This window comes from Echeneis naucrates, chromosome 2, assembly GCF_900963305.1.
Source record: "Echeneis naucrates chromosome 2, fEcheNa1.1, whole genome shotgun sequence".
In the NCBI taxonomy this organism is placed as follows: domain Eukaryota; kingdom Metazoa; phylum Chordata; class Actinopteri; order Carangiformes; family Echeneidae; genus Echeneis; species Echeneis naucrates.
In genome coordinates, this window is record NC_042512.1 from 10,710,594 (window position 1) to 10,727,407 (window position 16,814).

Genomic DNA, 16,814 nt, shown 5'->3' on the forward strand with positions numbered 1-16,814 from the left:
GGGGACACTTCCTGCGTGCGATGAAGATGTGCCGCCTGGAACGCTCATTGCGAGTTATCTCTTCGCCCCGTTTGCAGAGGTGCGGCAAACTGTTGAACTTCGCCTGCATGGCCCTGGTGTCGTCGCCACGCTGAGCACTTCTTTCAAGACGTTTACCCGAGCGGCACCCTGGAGACAGATGGAACTCGTGTACGGTGAATCTGAGGAGTTAAGCAGCTTTTTAAAATCAGCATCCAACATGTGGAGGTTCTGTCATAAAATCTGGAGCGCATTGCAGCACTGACGATTCAAGTCCTCGGGCCCGGGGGCCCTTTTTGTGTGGTGTTTGTGTGTTGTCCCTCTGCCTCTGTGGGTTCCCTTCAGACACTCCTCCCGACCTCCCACAGTACAAAGACATGCACATTACATTAATAACTGTTCCCAAACTGCCTGTGGGCATAAATGGTTGTTTTTGTGTCTTTATTTCGGCTCTGTAACAGACTGGAGCCTAATCCAGGGTGTACCTCGCCTTTGCCCAACGATTGCTGGGATCGGCTCCAGATAACAGATGAGTGGAAAAGATAATAGATATATGGATGCGTCAGAAAAAAGGTGAATTATAACAGGCCTTCGGAAAAAGAGGATTTTTGTTGGATCAAATCAAACACTTTGAGATGAAATCACCTGGTTATAGAAACACCGAATTTCTTCCAGTGCTCGGAGGAGCCGAGCTGGATGGAGCGAACCACGTAAGTGGCGGCAGAAGGGCTGCTCGTCGCGGGCGTAGCGCAGCTCCTCCTGTTTACACGTTAATCTCTCTAAACCTGATGGGGATGATTTGTGTCTCTCTTCATCTCCTCGTGTGTGACCTCTGACCTTTTCAGGAGCCAGGCGGCAGCGAACAGCTACCTCGTGCAGGACACACTGCAGGTCCCAGAGCTGTGGAAAACCCGTGTTGGACGGCAGGTGGGTTTTTTTTTTTGTTTGTTTGTTTGTTTGTTTTTTTGTTTTTTTTACAAAACATGCCCTGACCTCGCAGGTTGGGGATCTTGTAACTGCTGTCCATGTGGAGGCTTGCTTCGTCCATAATCCGGCTTTTTACCCGTGCGCCACATTTTTAGAACGGAGCCAAGTTGAAGTGTGCTCTGGGGGGTAAAAAAAAAAAAAAAAAAAATTGGTAGAGGTTATGAACTCTGGTTTTTATTCTTCCTTTATAAAGAAGGTGTGGAAAGGCCTCAGGCAGAGAATGTCCTCTGACAGCTCATATTTAATACAGCCAGTCCATGCTGACTCATCCATCGTGCCAAGGTGGATTCATAATATCAATAATGAAGAATGACAACAGTCTTCTCTTTAATAACCTTTATCTGGGATAGGAGTGCAAAGTAAGTAAGTCTGCCAAGAGAAGGCATATTTCACGATTCCATTACCTGTATTACAGTGATTACACAAACGCTACACCTCGTACTTTCCGGGGAACGGGCGTCTGCCGCCGGTAATCAGCATGTCGGCAGCGTACAGCCCTTTCAGTCCCCAGACAAAGGCACATATCCCATATTACAGACACGCTGAGCACTCGAGCACACTTCGTGTGTGTGGGGGGGGGGGCCCCAATCCGGTCCATTCGGCTTTCATCACCAATGAACTGTGAAAGGAAAAAGCACGGCTTGATCCATTGCTGCATTCACTCAGGTCGTGTAAAGTAACACAAGAAGCACAATCAGATGGAAAAATGACTAAAGAGTTGTAGTCCTCCAATATCACCACCAGAGGGTGTTACATCCCATTTAGGCGCGGAAAGAGGATGACACTGACATGACTTTTGGTGTGGACTCTTGAGCTTGTCACCATGAGGATAAAGCTCTTTCCGCTGATTGGCAGCACAGTACTTGGCTTCACCCGTGACTTGCTGGAAAGCCCACTGACGCATGCTGGGACAACCGACGACGGCTGAATAATTTGATCAGATAGACACACGACCTGGAGACAAGCGTTGGGCGGAGGCAGCGAGGCACGGAGGAGGCCTGCTTTTGTTGTAAGGCTCCGTTCAGCATCAGCTCAGCGTGTCAACAAGCGCGCATCCAGGCTGAGGTGGCCTTGTTTCCTTTTCAAAATAAAGCTGATCGAAGTTCGAAGACGCCACGGCTGGTTTTAACCAAGACAAAAAAGTCCAAAACAATCGCCCGTCACGGTTGTGAAAAACCCAAGAAAGCAAAAAGTTGAAGGCCAATGCTCACAAACTTAAACTCGGCCCAATGCTTTATGTTTTTGTTTGTTTTTTGTTTTTGTAAGATAACTGGTGTTTATGGCCTGTTCACTAGGACTGTTGACCCCGTGGCGCTTTGTTCCTGCAGGGCTTTAGTGTGCTGAGATACTCCAGGGGAAGATCAAGGTCTGACACACCCTTAAAAGAGATTCACATTCACATGTCAGCATTGTAAAGATTACAATGTCTAATTACTGTTGGAGTCGATATGTCCAAAGTTTCCACGCTAACCCCCTCTCTCTCTCTCTCTCATCACCAGGAGAGCTTGCATATAAAACTTGAAGAAGAAGCTAATGGCAAGGCTTTGGCAGTACTCTGCCCTCCCTCCCTCCATGAACTGATGGAGCTCTGGAAACCAGGTAAATAAGTCTATGAGAAAATCTAAATGTGGTTCTTTTTCACCAGAGCCGCTCGTCTAACAAACTTAAATGCGCACTCGCCTTCCGATGAGCTTCTGGCACGTTCGTCGGAGAGTAAGATGCTTAGGTACTCGACAGTGCCGGTTCCCTGCCTAATGACCACCTTCATCCCAGCGCACGAAGGTGGAGGCAAACCTCGCTTCTCTGAGCCTGCTGACACGCTGCCACAAACTCCCACTGAGGACGCAAATGAGTTGTTCCTGTCAATTTACTGATCTCTGAGTTGGCAATTCCAAGAATTCTGCAGGACGGGCGATTTCCCCAAATACAGAGAGGTGTGCGTGTGTGTGTGTGTGTGTATATATTTGATTTCTGTTGGAAATTGCTTTGGATCAAGGATCCTGAGGGCTAACACCACCAACCAGCTCTGGGCTGAGAAATCCTTCCAGCGCAGACCACCAAAGGATAACCGATTCCTTTAAGAAGCATCTTCAGTCATGGTAAGACACACCAGTAACTACTGATTAGATTTCTTTTCCTTCTGTAAATTTTAATATTGGAAAAATTTGAGAATACTGAACAACCAAGTGAAAAGAGGCGGCCTATATATTTGGACATTGGACTTTACCCATCAATATTTGAATCAGTGCCGTTGGTCAGAATATATGAACCTGTGGTTGTGTTGCCGTTGATCATTGGACCTGAAGGATGTTTAGCTTTCTGCTAAACCTGACAGGTCAGACGGAGCGACTAAGAGAAATTAAATAAATGAAGTGTCTTCCATGACTTTCATCTCCATCATCGCAAACAGAGCAGGAAATCATTCCACTGGGGTTTTTTTTTTTTCTCTTCTTTTACATCAGGGATGTGGCAATTTTTTTTTAAATTGTCTCTTTCTTTTTTTTTTTTGTTGAATTTGGAAAGCATCACCATCATATCCAGAGGGAAGATAAGATCCCGAGAAAGATCAAAAGATTAAAGACTGTCCATTTGCTAAAGTTCCTGGGAGATCTGACAGAGGACATGATATGGATATGAGATGGAAAACTTTCTGTCACATCCAGAGCGCAATGAAACTAACATTATTTGGGTTAACATGTTTAGACTGACATCACTGTTGATTCTTTCTTCCTGACAGGATCTCCCCCCCCCTCCTCCATTTTGGCAGCAAACAGATGCCTGGTGGAAATGCTGATTTCGCAATCATCATTTCAGTGCCACGATATTACTTTCACCGTGTGGATCATTGGGAAACTGGTTGGAAACGATGAACCGGTTATTTGAGACCCACCTCACCTCCACAGAAAGTCTTAAAATCCCTCTACGATAAATGTAACAGAATATATGATTGCTGTTTCAATAAGACGTTTTAAATATATATTATTTAAAAACAAACTTTATCTAAAACGAACTGAAATAACAACAACAATCATAATAATAATAATATTACTTTTTTTTTTTTTTTTTTTTTTTTTTTTGGAGCGGAAATCCCCTCTAAACCACGCATGCGCAGCGGGCGGAGCCAGAGGAGGTCCTGACGGGAAGGTCTTTTTGTTTGGGCCGCTGAGAGATTCGACACTTGGTTTCATTCCCCCTGGTTCTCAACCGTTTTTTATCTGCATTCATTTCGGTGAGTACTTACGATTCCTGCCTTCCCGCCGCTCTCTCTCTCTCCCCCACGCCTCGACCTTCGCCCACACGCCGCGGTCTTTCAAGTTTTTTGAGCCGAAAATTGCGATTTTTCTTTTTTTTTTTTTCAATCGGGAATGTTGCCATCATGGCCGCCGACGGAGGGCGAATCTAGGTTTCCTCCGGTTCGGCCGGCTACTTTAGCATTAGCCGCCTTCCAGCCCGTAAACCCAAACCACCTCGAGCTCGAGCCGCATTTTTTGCGGTGACACGTCGACCGCGGGCTGGCTACGAGGGCGGATTAACGCGTCGTGGCGGCTCTCAGACCGTAAGCGGAGGTTTGGTAATTTACTTAACACGGTTAGCTCGGCAGCTAGCGGGCCCGGCTAACCAGCGCTGGCTCAGCGCATGGTGAGGGCCGGAGTTAGCTAATGCTAACCTATAATTAGCCAGGTGCTCAGTGTGGCTTTTTCCTCATCCGATCTAAGCCAATATCGATCAGTGAAAGCAAGATATGCCTCTCTAAGCGTCTCCCCTTCAGAGTCTCAGTTATTAAATCCATCTGAGGTATAATCTACAACATCTGATGAATTATACAGCAGCTCCATTGTACCGCCCGGTATTGTCTTCCTTTGATATTTGCATTGGTAACCATTAACACGGCTCTGAAGTTTGCCTATAGTAATAAATGTAACCTCCTCCGGTTAAGATTGAGTTTTCTTGATACTGGATTGAAACCATTGAAATTATTAGGCTTTAAGAGCCTTTTGAATTTGGCCTACTCGGCATTGTTGGATGAGCTCTTTCAACTTTTGCCTTTGAGGAAACTGAACTCAGATTATATATAGGTGAAGGCATTATGTTGTACTTTTCTTCAACTATTTTGATTCATGTGTTTTATTTTGTTTCTTTTTTTTGACCATTTTCTAATATTTTTTTCAGTCAAAGCAGCCCATTTATATTAGAGGCGGCACAATAGTTGGATTAACTTTTACGTTATTAATTTCTAAAATAGTAGCTTCTTATGAGGAATTATGTTTGTGGGATTCGTGTTCATGCTTGGATGGATTTTGAGTTTTCCAGCTACGTTCTGTTGTCAGAGCTATTGGGTCAAAAAACAAACCCAGCTGAGTGATCAGGATAATGTTTGGAAAGGAATATCTCAGTCAGTGTAATGCTTTTTGTTTGTGGGTGTTTAAAGTCACGAGTAAAGCTTTTTGAACTTGTGACATTGGCATTGATCCAACCCAAGTTACGCCCAAGTGCATGCAATCCCAAAGGTAATTTAAGGGAATGAGTACTGTTTGTTCCAGTAATAACTTGTAATCTGCACAACTTGAGCAAACTTTAACTGTCTGTGCTTTATTCTCTCCAGGGTGTCTTTTATGAATAATCAAAAGCAGCAAAAGCCAACGCTAACCGGCCAGCGTTTCAAAACGAGGAAAAGAGGTCAGTGTTCACTGTTGATGCATTTCTGCTTTGTATGTATAACTGAAAATCTCACTCCCCCCCCCCCCCCCCCCCCCCCACTCCTGATTCCAACACTTTGTAATTTTGTCCCTCAGATGAAAAGGAGAGATTTGACCCTACTCAGTTTCAAGAAAGTATCGTACAAGGCTTGAATCAAACTGGCACTGATTTGGAAGCGGTTGCAAAATTCCTTGATGCTTCTGGCGCCAAGCTTGACTACCGCCGGTATGCAGAGACACTCTTTGACATCCTGGTGGCCGGTGGGATGCTGGGTAAGTCGTCATAAACAGCTGCTTTTATGCCTTGAATAAAAGATACGCAAAGGACAAACCTTTTCTTTAATAGGATAGACAATTATTGTTTTGTGAAACATGCATGCAGAACTGAAGTAAGCTGAAATTTGATAGTTGCTTTTGTAACTTGAATGTTTTTTGTTTTTTTTTGTACCCTACAGCCCCAGGCGGAACTTTATCTGACGACATGACCCGCACCGAGTTCTGCCTCTTCACGGCACAAGAAGACCTGGAGACAATGCAAGCATATGCTCAGGTAAAAGGCCGCCTCTGTTTTATGCAAGGTAATAAATGTATATCAAATTGGGGGCGTCATTGATCCACACCAGACTTGATGTCAGAAAGAAAGATATTGCTCTCATGTATGCAGGCTGTTAGCTGATTATGTGTCTGTTTTCCTCATCAAAATCAGGTTTTTAACAAGCTGATCAGGCGTTACAAGTACCTGGAGAAGGGTTTCGAAGAGGAGATCAAGAAGGTGAGGATTTATTTTTACAGGCTGCTCAGTGGAAAAGAACAGGTGTTGAACGCTTGTCAATCAGGTCGAACTTGTTTCCGCTTGCAGCTGCAATTTTATTTGGTGGTTACGAGTCCCTGCGACCCTGATGAATCAGTGTATACGTTCTCGTCTCTGGTGAATTATGATAGCAAAACTGTACTGAAGTTACGTTTTTAAACTTTTTTTTTTTTTTTTAGTTTAAGCTCATAGTACGGTTTGATGTAAATTGACCGCCGCAGGGCAAGCTCTTTGAACAGTCGTGTCACGTAAAGGGGCGCAAAACATTTGAATTTGTCTACGGTCAAACCACAGTAGGATTTAGTCGGACCTGTGTAACCTGCGCACGCAACAAATCTGTTTTTTATGTTTTTTTTTTTCCCCTCTCTCTTTTCTTTCTATCTTTAGCTGCTGCTGTTTCTAAAAGGGTTCACTGAGTCAGAGCGCAACAAGCTGGCCATGCTGACTGGTATCCTGCTGGCCAATGGCAACATATCAGCCTCCATCCTGTGCAGCCTCTTCAATGAGAACCTTGTCAAAGAGGGTGAGAACTCACGTGCTCTCGAGTCCAGTTACTCCAGATATTGTAAAGTTTGTTCTCCAGTCAATTGTTGAGACCGTGTACTTTAGAGAAGAGCAAAACAAAAAAAAAGAAACTCGTCTTTTCTCTGTTCAGGAGTGTCTGCAGCCTTTGCTGTCAAACTGTTCAAATCATGGATCAATGAGAAGGACATCAACTCTGTTGCTGCCAGTCTGCGCAAAGTTGGCATGGACAACAGGCTGATGGTAAATAAATCTGAGATAGCTGCTAAGAGCATCGGCGCCATCGCGAGCCCTTTTCAGTTGGTGCATCCGAGTTAGACGTGAATTGGCCTGAGAGAAAAAAAAAAAAAAACACCTCTGTCCGACAGGAACTCTTTCCCGCCAACAAACGGAGCTGCGAGCATTTTTCGAAGTACTTCACTGACGCCGGGCTGAAGGAGCTGTCCGACTTCGCCCGAAACCAGCAATCCATTGGTGCCCGCAAGGAGCTGCAGAAGGAACTCCAGGAGATGATGGCCCGCGGCGACCCCCAGAAGGAGGTGAGTCTGAGTCAGGGATTAAATCTCATAACGCCCAGCTGCAGCGGTACGGTCGCAAAACCCAACAAGGTTCTGTGTTCAACTAGAATCTGGCCCATATCAGAGTGATGCGGCAAAAAGTCCTTAATGAACATAGCTGAACTAGCGCCGCTCATAATGTTCTGCTGGAGGCTTTAAATGCCAGCATGGTCGGAAGTCTGAATGTCACTGTTCCTGTTTTTGCGAACAAAAATGGAAATGTCTTAATTACTGAGACTTGCTGTGTTGCATAGTTTTGTTTGACTGAAGCACCAGCACTTCTGGTAGCAATTAGCCAACAACACAGCGAAGATGTTTGCAGTGAGTCAGCAGTTAAAGGCTTAACAAAAACAACCGAATGCAATTTTCATGCTTTAGCTCTAAACTCTCCATTTTTGCTTAAACTGTGAAAATGCTCTCTAGAACAGTCAGCACATGAACGGCGACATTTCACTCACCCAGCAATGTCTGTCTCCGTGTGGCTTCAGATTATTGCCTTCACCAAGGAGGAGATGAAAAAGGCCAGCCTCTCTGAGCAGGCCATGATCAGCATCATCTGGACCAGTGTGATGAGCTCCGTGGAGTGGAACAAAAAGGAAGAGCTGGTGACCGAACAAGCCATCAAACACTTGAAGGTATGACACATCTGTTTAAATGTCTCGAAATGTGGTTTGAATGTTCAGTTGAACTGCACTGAAATGCTTAATCAGGCAGTTTATGAGTCTGTTAATTATAGAGTGCCTGAATTTAAGGTTTTTTGTACAGCCTGGTCAAAGCGATTCGGTGGAGCTTTTTTTTTTTTTTTTTGGTGTGTGTGTTTTGGGAGCAGAAATACTTTGCAATCACGTCCTGTTGCCTGACGAGGTTTTGTCCCATTTATGTGACGTATGTGGTGTGAAAATCTGCCAGACCTCTAAAATAAAGCCACGTTAGTTACAAAACCAAACAGGCACATTCAGCTCCCGTTGCTATAATTAAAATCTTGATCCTGCCCTAAATTGGTGTTTTAATGCCAGAACAGGCTTTTGCTGTAAACAGGATGACTGCTGAGTGCATTTGAAAGTCTTCCTCAGAGAGGAAGAGCTGTGTTTTGTTTTTTGTTTTTTTTTTTTTCCCTTCTTTTCTCACTCGCCCTCATTTGTTTCTTTTGTTTGTTTTTTTTTTTGGTGATTCCAGCAATACAGCCCTCTGCTGAAAGCCTTCACCTCCCAGGGTCAGTCTGAGCTCAGCCTGCTGCTGAAGATCCAGGAGTACTGCTACGACAACATCCACTTCATGAAGGCCTTCCAGAAGATCGTGGTGCTCCTCTACAAAGGTTGGTGGTCTCGCGCGCCCAGGACCAATCAGCCGCATCGATGCCAAATGACCGAATATAAATTATATCCACTGACAGTTTTGTCTCGTTTTGTTTTAGGTTTATGAAAGTCCGTTCACTTTTAACGCTGAGAAGTACGAGGTCATTTTTCCACATTTCCTTGACCTTAAACTGTTGTACCTCCTAATGCTTGGTGTCATTTTATAACAAAACACTCCCAAGTCTGGATTATTGTTGCCCTTTGTGTGCAGCTTCTGATTTGGTGCGCACAGTTGTGCGAGATACGCCACTGATACGTAAACTAGGAGATCATTAAACCGCCAACCCTTCAAAACAAGAGCCACGAGCAGTGCCTCCCACCAAGCATCAGTTAACCTTTCTCTGAAAGAGCCATGCCAAAGGCATTTTCAGGCATTTTGATCGTGTGAGTGTCATGTTTGTCGCCCGTCCTGCTCGGCTCTCACACGTTGACTTTTCCACCTCACAGCGGATGTATTGAGCGAAGAGGCCATACTGAGGTGGTACACCGAAGCCCACCTCGCCAAGGGGAAGAGCGTTTTCCTGGAGCAGATGAAAAAATTTGTCGAGTGGCTGAAGAATGCAGAGGAAGGCAAGGAAACCATTTGTTTTAACCCTATCGCACTTTGGATTGCCATAGCTTTGTGAATATTTGCCCTATCAGAGAAATTCTAAGTTTCTGGCCTTTTTTTTTCTTTTTTCTTTTTTTTTGTGTGTGAAAAAAGAGAGGTCCAGGCGGGCATTTTGAAGCTTAGATGTTAAAGTCTTAAAAAAAAAAAACTCCATTGACTTCATTTGATGAACACAATTGTTAAATTAATTGGTCAAAGATCAGCACAAATACAAATTTAGACTGACAGTGTTTCTTCTTCTTCTCTCCCCCCAGAGTCGGAGTCAGAGGAGGAGGAGGCAGACTAAGACCTCCATCGCCAGATGAGCTTTTCTTTTTTCGTTTTTTTTTTTTTTTTTTTTTTTTTTTTTTTTTTTTTTTTTTTTTTTCCTTTTTGTTTGGGGTTTTTCTGTTTTGTTTTACAAGTAGCAGCAGGAGCAGTAGAATGTCCCCGCCCCCCCCCCCTCCTCTCTCTCTCTTCTACCTCCTGTTACTTCTTCATCTACACACAGACACGCACGCACACTCTCACACATGTGCACACACACACCACCACTTTAACATTTCAATGTTATTTAAGCAAAACAAAAAAGGGCTCAGTCCTGATTTGTAATGTTTGGTGTAGCGGCTGAAAGTGGAACCAGAAAACTGAATTCTCGCTTCTTTTTTTTTCTTTTTCTTTATATATATTTTCTTTCTTTGGTACCGTTAACGCCCTCTGTAATTTGGATACAAAACATTCCATGTGATCTCGATAGCCGCTAAAATTCAAGTTTGCCTTCATGCCATGTAACATCGAGGTTGACAAGTGTTAATGTGGTTCAGCCAAAGTTATCTTTTTTTTTTTTTTTTTTTTTTTTTTTTTTAAACCCCCTTCCTCTCTACTTTTAATTTCACCCAGCTCATGATTTGGCTGCTGTTCGGTCTCAAACTTCTTTCTTGACTTTTGGGTAAAACCTGCACCGCGTGTCGAGGTCGCTCTGGTCAGTCCATTGGAAGACGCGCACCCCTGTAAGATGCCTCGCCAGCTAACTGATTATTATTGGTTTCTACTTTCTTTAATCTGATATAAACCAATTGACTTTTTTATGAAATAAAGATTATTGAAATGGATCTGACTCTGTCCTTAGTGAACAAATTTTATACAGGAAAGCAACTACAATAAATTTTCAGCTATTCCTAAACTGTCAGGGGGAGCAACAAAAACAACCCAAAAACTTAAAAACAACTTTGTTTTGAAGGAGCGCTCTTCATAAACAATTCAGTTTTAGTCATTTGGTTTTGCATATTGAAGAAATGTAACATTAAAGGAATGAAGAGGTGTTTCTTACAGGAAGATGGGATTTAACTCAAAATAAAGTCCAATGGTAAGACAAATGTTAATTACAATTCAAGTAAAAAAAAAAATAAATAAATAAAATAGAGAAATATTTTTGCCAGGAGCGCTTTTCATTCCCTGTGGAATTGGTCGGTTCATGCTGGCTCCGTAGTCAACAGTTATAGGAACACAAATAACTCTCAGATCGGATAAAAAAAAAAAAAAGTAAATAAAATTCTCGCTAAAATTGCCAGTTGACATGAAGCTTGTTTCCAACCAATGAATGGACAGATTTCATTGTCATCTTTTATTGTACAAAAATACATTCATCTCCAAGCAGCTTCTCTGTATCAGATGTGCAAAGTACACAGTAATCAGCTATTCAAGTACATTTTTTTTTGTTTTGTTTTTAATACAAGCATGTTACAGATTGGATTTAGAGGTAGGCCTTCATATTTAAAACATAACTTTGAGGTAGTGTGCAACATTTCCCAGTGAGGGTTATTTTGTCGTCACTCATATCGAGGGATCTGGTGGATTAAAAAAAATATTTGCATAGTTTCCAAATGCATGCAGGGCAGGGCATCACACATTTGGCGTGCGCACAAACTTTTTTTTTTGTTTGTTTTTTTGGAGTAATACAGAAATTGTGCAACAATGCAAAAGTAAACATTTCGTCCTGCCGCAAATGACTTTATCGGAACATGACAAAACTTTGGACAGTAAAGATAAAAGTTACATGCCATCATAGAAATAAATCGGTTATTTCTGGGAGCTGCTTTAAAGCAAGAGCGAAAACTTATTTCCAACCTTAGTCCTATTAAATCCCAAAGAAAAGAGCCGTGGCCATTTTCACTTTATTTACTCTGTCGCTTTTTGAAAGCTACAATTTTAATACGTAAAATAAGCAACATGTCAAACAGTTTTTTTTTTTTTTTGTTTGTTTTGTTTTGTTTTTTGTTTTTTTTGTTTTTTTACTTAAAAGTGATCAAATATTTGCTTGCGTCATCCTGAAAACACAACAAACTTTCCAGTGGAGACAAAAAGGAAAAAACTTCACTTATTTAGTTTTAGCTTTTCTTTTCTGTCCCTTTATTTGCCAAGCGACTGAAAAGTCATAATAGTTCATCACGCTGTGTCCAATACGACTGAGCTTGATCTCACAAACAAAAAAAAAATAATCATATGTATGTGCAAAATAGTGATGGACATTGTTTGTGCAAAGAAAAAAAAAAAGCCACAGTTGTGAACTTAAACTGAAATCTTCCCCTGAGTTAAAAAAAAAATGCATAATCTGTTTGCTCCTGCCCTTTATGGATGATAAATCTCAGACAGACAAAGTTAATTTGTCACTTGATTCATTTCACTTGCTTTCTTTTATTTCTAACCACTTTCCTTTGTCCTTTCATCATTTATTCAGGAACTCCATTCCATCAGTTGACGCCCACCTGCTGCGAATTTGTGTCCAACTGTGTCTTTCCACTGACTTTTTTCCTCTGAAATACAGGGTGGCCCTTTGATTATACGGAAAAATCCTCGTCGCTGTTTGATTGAAACGCGCACGTTTGTTGCGGTGTTTGCAAAAAGAAAGGGAAAAAAAAAAAGAATAAAAAAAAAATTGGACGGCAGCCCGACCAGACTGGGGAAAATGAGAGAAGATGCGGAGGAGAGCAGGTATGTTATTGCAGTTCCCACTCTTCACCGCTGCATAATTGCAATATTTCTGAAAGCACTTGACGGCCGGCGTTAACACCGCTCAACTGACAGCAACCGCTGCAGTCGCAGCTCTTCAGATTCCCTCATGTGACCGAAGGCGACGAGGCTTTTTTATAAGTCGGATGCCGGCTGGTGGGGAGTTTGTACTATTTGTGGCACTAAAATAGCTCCCCCCACCCGCATCAAGTGCAACTTAACACAATGGCTCAGGTTACAGCTCAACCAAAACACAGGTTAAGGAACACACTACCACCACCAACGAGGACAGAAAGTGCGTTTTAGTGTCAGTTCTGTCTTTGTTTTTTGTTTTTCTAGTCTAAAAGAAAAATAAATATATTTATATATGTACAAATGTCCTACTGGTGTAGTTTTATGCGTTGCGTCTACATGTAAACATCGTCAGAGTGCCCCCCCTCCCCCACACAGAGAGACACACACACACACGTCTTTCCAGGGCCTCACACAGCAGCCGAGTGCTTCCCTCCATCTCTGAGCTGTGGAAACAAAACAAACAGCGTTTTCAACACGGTGCACTGAATGTGTGAGCTAACCCCCGAGACAGTTTTACTTTAAAGCCCAGTCGTCTAGTTTTTCTACGAAAAGGAAGGAAGGCCACGTCAGAAAATGGCTGTTTGAGCTGTTTGACACAAACTGTCCCCCGGCTGATGTGGATGAATGCACTTTGAAGTACTCCGACAGGAAATTCAGGCCGCCTTAAAAGCTCGATATTTGGAAGTCCTCATGACATAACTTGTCTGATCTTGCGCCAGCGTCTCGTGCCTATTTTTAGACCGGCGTCGAACCAAACACCAACGCATACTATTAACACTTAGAAACCATTACTACTACTCTGCGCAGGATAGGAAAGGAACTATCTACTGGCTGAAAGTGTGCAATATTCTCACTTCTACGTAGCACGCCTTTGCAGTTTGAATATTCCCAGGATTTTTTCCACAACCATGGTGCTTTTTTTTTTTTTTTAGTTAACTTACTGATCTGGACATCTGCAAAATATCCTTTTGACTTAAGCAACAATGAAGCTGCCCCCCCCCCCCCCCCCCCCCCCCCCTTTTTAAAGTAAGAGTAAACAGATCGAAACAGTCTGCGGACGATCCAGCACTGGGCCACATGACCTTTGACCCTTATCTCTCATGCGCACTCTCCCCCTCCAACAGAAGATGCAGCAGTTCATGCGTGTTGGTGTTTTCCTCCAGAGAGTATGCAGCAGTTCTTGTTGCCCCTTCCACTCACCAGCTTCCTTTGGTTGCTGAGGCAGAAGGTGCAGATGGGCCTCAGGGTGGGCGCGCCGAGCGCCCCGGCCCCGTGCAGGATGCCCTGGTGCCGGAGGCAGGGCTGTCCGTCCCGGCAGTCCTCCCCCAGCAGCAGCACGTTGGCCAGGTGGGAGATGTAGCTGGAGGCCAGGCGCAGCGTCTCGATCTTGGACAGCTTCCTGTCGACGGGCTCGGTGGGGATGAGGGTGCGCAGCGCCGTGAAGGCCGTGTTCACGCTGTGCGTCCGGTCCCGCTCCCGCGCGTTGGCCGCCTGCCGCTGCTTGCTCACCCCGGAGAGGCGCGTCTCTCCGCCGCCGTCCTCCCCTCCCCTCCGCCGCCGCCGCCGCCGCCTCCTCCTGCGCCGCGACGGTCCACCCCCGGCCGGCGTCTCCTCCTCCTCCCCCTCTTCCTCCTCCTCCTCCTCCTCCTCCTCCTCCTCCTCGTCCTCCTCCCCCCCCACCCCGCGGCCTGCACCGGGCCGCTCCCTGTGCGGGCTGCAGCCGGTGGAGCTGCTGCTGCCGCCGCCGCCGCCGCCGCCACAGCCGCCGCTCTCCAGGTCGTCCAGGTCGGAGGCGAAGCCGTCGCCGCGATCGCTGCCTGCGGACTTCATCCCGGTTCTGCTCTGGTCCGCGCGTGAGGGCGCGCGGGCGGCTGCTGCACATCACTTTATCCTAAAGGGGGGGAAAAAATAGCACCCGGGGGGCCGAGCAGCTGCCGGCCGATCCGGTGACTGAGGGGGGTTTGGGCCCGTCCTGCCCCCCGGCGGGTCGGCATACCATTTGTAATGAATGACGGCTGCTTTCTGGGTCGCCATCCCGGGAAAAGGGGAGACAGGTGGAGCTTAAAAGAGGGAATGGTTCGGGGGGGGGGGGAGGGGGGCACCTGTTGTGGTCTGGAGGAGAGAGGTTTAAATTAGACTCCCACCGATATGGGCCTTCTCTGCTGGCGGCTTCAGACCAACATTTAATGATCTGAAACATAGTAATAGTTAATTTAGCTGCTGTTGGGACGTCGCGAAGGGTTCCCTGTTATTTTTCTGGACTAACTGAGCGACAGGGTAAAAACGATAAAGAGGACTTTTTGGGTTGTAATCTTAAATTGAGATGCTCCAAATTTGGCCCAGATGTGTCCAGCAGCACAGCACATAGTGTGTTGTGTGTCAGCAGAGGGGGGGGAGGCATGCTTAAATCCTGCTTCACAGAGACACACACACACACACACACACACACACACACACACAGCCCCCCCCCCCTTCCCCACTCCCCTTGTGTCAAGGTGAATGCAGAGAATGAATAATTGGAGGTGGATGGTTACAAGTTCAAATGTTGTTCTTCAAGGTGTTGTCGGGCTTCAAATCAAAGTGTGAAACGCTTGTGTGGACCAGAAAGTCCAAAAAGACAAATTTCACCCCCCCCCCCCCCCCCCCCCCCCCTCCCTCCCCGGCCGGCGTCCCATCTATTGACAAACCTCTGACTACTCTCACTTCTCCATTTGACTGGAAACTTCCTCTGCAGCGACCTCTCGTAAAGTTTTACCCCCCCCCCCCAACAACACACACACACACACCCCCCTCTCTGTTTTAACAGAGCCTAACTTTGCTGATGAACTTGATGGACACTTAGGGTCATAGCCGTCTGGGCCCTGTTGAGCCCTCCATTGAGTGAACAGTCCAGGTGTACCCACCATGGTGGACACATACTACCCCCACCCACCTTGACCAGTGCCATCTTTGGGAGTGGATATAAATATCTGTGAACGGAGGATGCCTTGTGTGTGTGTGTGTGTGTGTGTGTGTGTGTGTGTTGGTGGAAAGGCTCTCAACAACCTTGAAGTTAGATTCTCAATGATCGCTCAAGTTTGAGCGGGGGAAAAAAAAAAATGAAATGAGTTGAAACTCGCCGGTGCAAAATGACCTCGCGCGATTAGAATTGTCTTAAGACCTGTCATCACTGAGCTGTGGGCTCCCTCAACATTTCTTCTTGTGTTGGGTTTTTTTTTTTCCCCCTGCGTTTATGGGTTTTTGATCTTCTCTGGTGTTGCCGATGCCACTAGAGGGCAGCAAATGCCGGCCGATCATTTCATTCAGGCTTCTGTTTTCTTTTAAAATGTTGAATATTGGGAGACTCAGAGGACATGTAATCGCCTCAGGTCAAAGGTCATCCACTTGCAGGTTTGTGGCAGTCATCAACCGAAAGGGGAACTGGCGCGCAACACATGCCCGACTTTGAAGGTTAAACTTGGAAGCTGTGTGAAGTGTTTGTGTTTAGGAACCATGCAGGGAGAAAAGTGACATCAACAAAGGGTGTTTCTCCTGCTGCGGCCTAACAAACCATCCAGCTTCATCCTAATCAGCTGTAAAAAAAAAAAAAAAAAAAAGGCAAACGGCTCTTTAGCGTTCGGCCCAGCGGAGGCAGGGATCAGGGGGAGGCTGGCAGAGTGGAATCCGAACTGATGCGGAGCTAATGTGGCCTCATTAATCTTTTAATCCTCATTTCCTCGCAGCCCCTGTGGCCCCGACATGCCGGCCGTGAACTTGTTTGGCCCCTGCAGCAAAGTCAAATGTTTCTCTGTGGCTGCCCAGCAAACAGCAAGTCCCAGGAAAAAAAAAAAAAAAAAAAAAAGGCACAAGGAGCATCAGTGGACGAAAAGCATCTTGGGATGAGAAACTAACAAACGTGATTATTGTGAATCTGCTTTTCAGGTGATCTAACACATCCTATGGTGGCCATGTCGGAGGTCTCTCCGGTTCTGAAAGGAGGACAGATGGAGGACATCGAACCGTCCGTACAAAAGGTAAGAGATGCTCAGCAGGGATCGTGTTGTGGTGTTGTTGGTGCTGTTGCAGTTGTCATGTAAATGATAAACACGGTTGTGCTGTGGTCTGACAGAAGCCTTAAGGGCAGCTCGAGCTGCAGCCCAGTTCCTCAGGCCTTAACTTGCTGCGCCTCATGGCTGGGGGAATCAACGCCAACAT

General features: G+C 45.2%; 2 protein-coding genes across 2 annotated transcripts; one reads left to right on the forward strand and one right to left on the reverse strand.

The window, feature by feature from the left end:
• The first annotated feature begins 4,121 nt into the window (after window positions 1-4,121).
• Window positions 4,122-11,106, forward strand: bzw1a (basic leucine zipper and W2 domains 1a). Its single transcript, XM_029520754.1, has 12 exons — window positions 4,122-4,234; window positions 5,609-5,682; window positions 5,799-5,975; window positions 6,158-6,252; window positions 6,409-6,474; window positions 6,901-7,036; window positions 7,169-7,278; window positions 7,404-7,574; window positions 8,081-8,227; window positions 8,769-8,907; window positions 9,395-9,517; window positions 9,812-11,106. Exons 2-12 carry the CDS (start codon window positions 5,619-5,621, stop codon window positions 9,841-9,843), a joined length of 1,260 nt encoding a protein of 419 aa, XP_029376614.1. The 5' UTR covers window positions 4,122-4,234; window positions 5,609-5,618; the 3' UTR covers window positions 9,844-11,106.
• A 1,921-nt stretch (window positions 11,107-13,027) lies between these two features.
• LOC115057642 (transcription factor 15) lies at window positions 13,028-14,450 on the reverse strand. Its single transcript, XM_029524819.1, has 3 exons — window positions 14,320-14,450; window positions 13,821-14,196; window positions 13,028-13,063 (listed from the first exon to the last, which is right to left on the reverse strand). Exons 1-3 carry the CDS (start codon window positions 14,448-14,450, stop codon window positions 13,028-13,030), a joined length of 543 nt encoding a protein of 180 aa, XP_029380679.1.
• Window positions 14,451-16,814: the final 2,364 nt, after the last annotated feature.